Genomic DNA, 7,070 nt, shown 5'->3' with positions numbered 1-7,070 from the left:
ATTTATTCTTTGCCAAAAATATTACCCCATACGTGTATTGCATATAAAATGCTTTACATGTAATGCAGAAACATATGACAAAGCTCACCAAAAGCTGCGCAGAGCTGAAGAAACTGATGATGTGCAGACATCACCAGACCAAGGTACGTATTTCATTACATTAGAACTGTTTACTGCAACTAAAACTCATCTTTACAGAAAAGGGTCGAGGCAAGCGAAGGAGGATGATACGCAGAATTAGTTCTTCAGATGATAGTGACGAGGTCGACCTCGAAAACTTTGACGTTCCAGAACCACCATTTCGCAGCCAAAGGTAGCAGTAGTATTCATGGTGTGTGGCAGTGGCTAACGTATTTATTTTTCAGCTGTCCGAGAGGCACAGATGATGCCACCAGAGGTTGGTTGCAGTAAATTTCTGTCTCAGAATGTTTGTCATGGACAAAATAGATTTATTTTCACCTGACAGATTGTTATATGAAAAGCTGAACTGCTGGAACTCATAAATGTTCGGTACTAGTCACAATTGTATTGCTTCATTTATTTATTGTTCCTTGTTTTAAGCCCTTCAAGTGTAATTTTATCATAAATATAAACCAATAATTTGAGTTCAGGTTGCATAATTAGATATAAGCTCAGTAAATGACTAATTTTCGGTAATGTAAACTTTTTCTTCTGTTCATTTGATATTGCAATCCCATGGCGTGCAACCCAAGTTTAGTTCCTAGCTATCATGTGCCCTAATTTTTGTTCTTTTGTCTTTGTTCATATGGTCACACCAGACATGAGACCAGCATGGTGTGCTAGCTGCTTACTGCAATAGCTAGGCGGGCGAGTTTCATTCATTATAAACAGTATGCCATGTGTAGACAACTAATAGGAGGTGTTTGCTTTTTGCTGCTATTCAATTGGCACCTGTAGGAGACTGCCCCCTCTCTTCTTCAGCATCCCAGTTACGCTGTTCAGGTAAGCTTTCAGTTTCCTTGGCCAACCCTGGTATGCAGTTTAGTTGTCACCTGTACTAATCTCCTTTGTTTTGCTGTACCAGGTTCACCATTAGCGTGTGCATCCAGCTCACAGCGTATGTACATGTTGAACCTTTCTTTACTTGAACACATTTGGTAAATGTCGACAACCATGTGTGAGCACTGCGACTTAGTTTTTGTTCATCTTTTCCCTGGCAGGAAGCAGCCCACTCTCCACCCCAGCATCAGACTCACAACACTCGGGTAAGCAGTCTTTTCAACCCAACCAGATGCAGAGCTCAGTGCATGCCATTAGCCACATTGAGCTTCTTTTTGCTCAGGAAGGTCCACAACCAGCAGATGTATTCTACCAGAACACATCTGCTGGTACATACCTAGAAGTGCTGAAATTTGTATGTGTTAACTTATGTCTGATTTTTTTTTGCAACTAGCGCATGCTAGTTTTCTATGTGTTTGGCCCTTGCTCTCTGCAGAAAGCTGCAGCCCATCTGCTTCAGCATCCCTGTCGCACTGCCTATGTAACCTATGGGTTTCCTGAACCAAGCCTAGTGCGCAACCATGTGCAAGCTATGGCAGTACTCGCACTGATTTTATTGTTTATTTTATTAATCAGGTTCACTAACAGCATGTACTTTCATCTCACAGGGTATGGACTTATAATCACTTAAATTTTTTTTTGGTATAGTGCTGGTGACCATAAAAGTAAATGCGCTACTCAAGTGTAAAATTTTGTTGCAGGACAGTTTAACACAGCACTTGATGAGTACAGTGGGTGCAGTTTGCCATGTTTAGCACCTATCCGTGAACTTTACGGCAATGCGCTAGCTATGTTTTAAGAAAGGGAATTGTAAATGCACTTTCATGATCTTTTGTTATGGCTGTCATGTAGTATATGTTCAGGAATGCTTAATACAAGCATCCATATCTGCAGACATAGGAAGGCAGTTTTTCGTGCTTATAATTTGTTTTTCTTATTCACAGGAGGCCATCGACTCTCCAATCCGACATACCTTTCATGCAGCTCAGGTAAGCAGTGTACTCCATCAGCTCAGGCAACTCCAAAGCTGGATACACGGTCATGTCATTCTTTTTTTTTCCCGAGCAGACACTCCATCAACAGGTGAATTGAGATCCCAGGGTATGCACCTAGAAACATTATCTTTTTTTTACCTTCACATGTTTAGCACACCTGAATGTCTTTTGAAGCTAGCAGGTAATCCCGTGCTTCTTGTTTCGTTCATTACATCCCTTTTAGGAGAGTGCCAACTCTGCATTCCAGGGATTCACTCACGTGGCCTAGGTAAGCAGTTGGTCTCATCAATCCAATGTGTGCAGACCTGGGTGTATACTGTAAGCCGCACTGATTCTCTCTTACTCTTTGGAAAACAGATTCCCGACCCACAACTCAGCCCAGCTCACACGGTAAGCACTTAGTGTTATGTGTGCATATATTTAGCATGTGTGGAACATATAATTTATGACAGGCCACCGTAAATGAGATGCCTTTGTTGATTTCATTCTCTTTGATAGGCTGCCAACACTCAGTACCTGCAGCTCAGTTACACTGCCCAGGTATATAGTGCATTTACTCTCGTACAGCCTGTTAGACAACTGAATGCTATGTCATATATGCATACCTTCTTTAACCATAATTCATTTTGCATTCCAGACTTTCCTGACATTTCAGCAGACATTTTCAGTTTGCAAGGTATCCATTTGAAAATGTTTAGCCTTAATCCTTGAAGCAAAAAATTGAATTATCAGTTCATATGGCCAGTTGATGTCCTTTAGTACCTGTGTCTTTCTCATTTAAATGTGTAGTTGCATGTATTATCTCTTTTTCAGAACTGCCAGGGAGCTTTTACAGCAGTCCACATGATCAAGGTATGCTTCAGTTCATTCTGAAATTTATTGAATAGTTGCATGATAGAAATTAACTTTGTGAAGTTCACAACATATCGAACTGCATCTGTAAGAGTCATTCTAAGTTCCATTTGTTCACGCAGGTTGTGTGAATGATGTAATTTAAGGTGAAGATGTTTTTATTAAATTTTTATTTCTTGTAGCGCCATTAATGGTAGACACCATGTCATATCAGCATCACCGTGGTAAGTGACTAACCTATTTTTTGCATGTATGTGTGGATCATCACTAATTTCCCTGAAAGTCGGTAATGTAGTAATGGAAAGTGAAAATGTTTTTAATATTACAGGACGTTCTGGTAGCCTGGTGGCTTTAATCAAGAAAGAGATATCATGTGAGTCTCTTCCTTGTTTCCTCCAACATTGTTTTGTTAAAGATGTAAGGAAATATATATCTACCCAAAATGCGGTCTCTATAATTCACTGGGCACATAATATAACAGTAATGGCAGGTAACTAAGTTAATATGTGTTCATTGGGAACAGACTTTGCACACAATGGTTTGTCATTTGGTGCAGCTATAAGCCCATATTTGTAACACAGTGTGCAGAGGAATTATTCCCCTATAAGCTGAATTCATTAATTTGCCATGGAAGCTTCCAGCTAGTTAAAACAGCCAAAGGTTGCTCTAGAAATTTAGTTGCAGTCAAAAGCAGGTGAATGTTATTACTGTTCACTTTTAAAATGACATAATTAGATCATTTGCACCAATAAATGTAGGCCTCCCAAACATGTCATAAAATATACATGGTATGAGTCTTCTAGCCTGATGTGTTTCATTATATGATTGTGTTCAGCGATAAGAAGGTATAATACAAAGTTTGGTGCAGTGAAAAATAAGAAGTGTACACTATAGCATCATGGCCACCACTTCAGTACGCGCTGTTCTTCATTTCAGTGCTTACCATGAAATGGTTACGGTAGTGGACTACTACTTGCAGAGTTGAATTTCAACAGAGCTGTACCTAAGAACAATTAATACCCTTTTTAACTATTTTTCACTGTGACTCCAATATGTACATGTTGTATATAAAGTTCACAATGCTCTGGAACTTCAGTGGGAGGATGCCCCTCTCCTGGCAAGGAAAGGAGCATACTATTTCATGGTGATAGACAAATTTTCCTTTTTGAAGTTCTTTCAAAAATTCTGCTTAGATCAATTTCAGAACCTTTATCAGTGCATTTTGTATGATAGTGATTAAGGGCTAATATTTCAGACTTCTGTTTCAGCTTTTACACGTGCAGTGCTCAGAGAGATCGAATTTGTGAAACGTCAGAATGACCTTATACTTACCCTGCTCAAACAGCAACAAGTTACGGCTGAAGAGCACTGTGATGAACCCACTTTGCCGCTTCTTCAGATGGCTCAAGTAGATGAGCTTGAGCACCGTCTAGCTAATTCTGACCATGCACGCAAACATTTGGTAAGGAAATTTAAGGAGTGCAAGCATATGTATGGAAGCTAATTATATTTTCTTGTAACAGTGCAAGATGTTGTCTAGAATTGGAGGCAGCACAACCCACAACACAACTGCAAACATAATGAAGTACCTCTTCCATGATTCTGTTGGTGTGGAGTTCAGTTTACATGGACAAAAGGGCAAAAAGGCCTTTAACAGCACACAGCTCTTCCATGTGATTATTGGTAAGTACACTACTAATTTGTAAACTTATGTACAGCACCTACATTTATCTTCTGTGGGCTATATGGTACACAATATCATTTTGCACTTTGACGCAGCAATGTTGTCACAGAAAAAATTTTGAAACCGTTTTCGGAGGCCATTTCTCCAACTTTCGTTTATATCAGGATGAGCCGTTGGTTTTACTCCATTGAATTTTGTGCAGTGCCTACTCTGTGGTTATGACACAAGATTGCTTACTTTATGTACTTTTTCTTTTGTAGAGGCTGTACAAAAAAGCCCTAACACTACCTCGGCAACACAAGCTGAAATATGTGGTGTGATAATGGCATGGCTCAAGAACTGTCGAGCACGTTTGACTACTGCATCAAAAAGGTACGCAGCTTCTAAGCAGATCATTATTAATTCCCATCTCTTATTTCTTTTAATGATGAGTATAATTTTTCTCACAGAGTAGGCTGCTTTTTCATCACACAGACCATTGTAATATAGCATTTGTACAAATATACTGTGCAGGCACACACACTTACGTACATATATTGAAATGAATGTGTACTTTTGCACTCTCACTGAATGGCTGGGCTCACTTTCCCATCTTTAAAAGTGTCCTTTTGCATCTAACTCAGAGATAAGGATGCTTATATATATGTATATAACTATATCCATGTCTTCGCTCAAGTGCTGGTACCAGAGCCAGATTGCTCTTTTGCAAGTCTAGCTTCTATGTGGTCTCTCTTCAGCAGCCTCTCTTCAGCACGTTCTAGCTACTGCACAGTGAATAGGGAGGTTCAGAATAGGGGGACCCTATCGATTAGGGGTATAAGTTTAGCGGGACACCAGGTGTGCTGGTGCACGGCTGACCCATTAATCCCCTGCCCCCTAACTGATAGGGTACTTTTATTCTAAAACTGTCTAATACTTGCTGCTGTAGCAAATTTCATTTGAAAAGATTCTGTTCGATTTAGCCCAATTGTTTATTGTAACTGGTCTGAACACAGTGATTCAGGACAAAGACAGTGCTAGACAGCACATGGTGCCCATTTTCAGCTGTTTATTTTTCAACTACGGCAGCCATATATGCGTATGTGTGTGTGTGAGCGTGGGTAAATAACGAGATGACAGCACAAACATGGTAATGGTTTATCCTGTTTTCTTCTGATGCAGTTTTCGTGAAATTCCTTTTCACACATTCTTCACACAATAACATCTCTTGTTAAGCCATCCTTTGGGTAGCTCACAACAATTTAGATTATTAACAAATTGGGAAAAAGTTTCTTCAGCATCTGCTTCATATTATGTAACTTGTCAGAATTTCGCTTTTTTGCAAACTGCATCTGAGATGATTTAATAGGTGATAAAATATTACAATGTTTCCATTATTCTGTCATTGAGTTACCTGCAAACATTCAGCCGATTTTAAAGAGTGAGCGGGCAAAAGTCCATGTCTGTCTCAAATTTTCCTTTTTCCTAAAGCAGTGTTCACTTATCAGATTCAAACTCTATTTCCCTGAAAATTACTACTGAATCCTTTAGTCCAGAAACGTTCTACATTGAGTGCATTTTTTTGTCTACTTGTCCACAGGACAACCACCAAAGAATGAAGACTGGAAGAATCTTCATGCTCCAAATATGAGCCACATTTATTTTATTAAAATGGCATGGATTAAGTCATCCTATGCTATATTGTTCAATTCGTATTCATTACAAGCTGCTCAACAAAAGACTGCCATTCTTTGTTCTCTAGGTAAGCACATCTGCATTCTTTCCGCTGTGGCACTGTTTGTGTTCCTTACAGATTTGCAGGGTGCTGCTGCCAAACTTTGTGTTCTTTTATATTGTACCCCTATGAAACAAGTTGCTTGACGGAGACTGCTGCCTTCTCATGTTTGTTTGGCAAGTGCATTTGTGAGCAGTTCAGAATGGTTTTGTATCATTTCATGCTTTTTCATGCCTGCAAGCTATTACTAAAGTTCCTTATACACAGTCTTGACACTATACTTCTTGTTAGCTGGCTGGGCCTGCCATCATTTCATTCTTTGGGTGATCTCATCTGCATGCTGCCCCTTTTGTGCCATTTCATTTCGCATTCCGCGGTCATTTTAACTCGTGCCAAAGTGTTAAATTCATCATTTCAGATGGCTGCTACAGGACAACTATCCTGAACTTCTCCTTGCAAACTGCTCCGCAAGAAAATTTTTATATTACTCATGCAGTAACTTCTCTTGTTAAGCCATCCTTCTGCTAGCTAGCTCACAATTCATTACAAAGCACATCACCATTTGAAAAATTAGGTTTGCGCAAATGCAGGAAATCATTTTGAGCATATCAAGTGCAGATGATTCACAAAATAGGAAAAATGCATAACTATCTGTTCTATATTATCTAGTCAAAAAATTAGCTTTTCCACAAACTACATCTGAGATGAGTTACTAGGTGATAAAATATTACAGTTCCTTTATTCTATCTGTCATTGAGTTGCATGCAAATATGTGGCCGATTTTGAAGAATGAGTGGGCCTAAGT

At 39.3% G+C, this 7,070-nt stretch overlaps 1 protein-coding gene across 1 annotated transcript; it reads left to right on the top strand.

Moving 5' to 3' along the window:
- Nucleotides 1–1,706: 1,706 nt before the first annotated feature.
- LOC144095699 (uncharacterized) lies at nt 1,707–5,752 on the top strand. Its single transcript, XM_077629356.1, has 13 exons — nt 1,707–2,009; nt 2,089–2,121; nt 2,239–2,283; nt 2,373–2,405; nt 2,514–2,555; nt 2,653–2,691; nt 2,829–2,867; nt 3,050–3,091; nt 3,196–3,240; nt 4,136–4,329; nt 4,391–4,550; nt 4,812–4,923; nt 5,713–5,752. The coding sequence occupies exons 1-13, from the start codon at nt 1,835–1,837 to the stop codon at nt 5,750–5,752; spliced, it is 999 nt and encodes a 332-aa protein (XP_077485482.1). The 5' UTR covers nt 1,707–1,834.
- Nucleotides 5,753–7,070: the final 1,318 nt, after the last annotated feature.

This window comes from Amblyomma americanum, chromosome 6 (assembly GCF_052857255.1).
Source record: "Amblyomma americanum isolate KBUSLIRL-KWMA chromosome 6, ASM5285725v1, whole genome shotgun sequence".
In the NCBI taxonomy this organism is placed as follows: Eukaryota; Metazoa; Arthropoda; class Arachnida; order Ixodida; family Ixodidae; genus Amblyomma; species Amblyomma americanum.
Note: the sequence above shows the minus strand (reverse complement) of the source record. Positions and strands in the feature narration are given on the sequence as shown.

Excerpts from the sequence above, each read along its gene's own strand:
- LOC144095699 (XM_077629356.1), top strand. The coding sequence starts at position 1,835 with ATGCACTTTCATGATCTTTTGTTATGGCTGTCATGTAGTATATGTTCA. Across the intron at positions 2,010-2,088 it reads ATACCTTTCATGCAGCTCAG|ACACTCCATCAACAGGTGAA; the intron begins GTAAGCAGTGTA and ends TTTCCCGAGCAG. Across the intron at positions 2,406-2,513 it reads AACTCAGCCCAGCTCACACG|GCTGCCAACACTCAGTACCT; the intron begins GTAAGCACTTAG and ends TCTCTTTGATAG.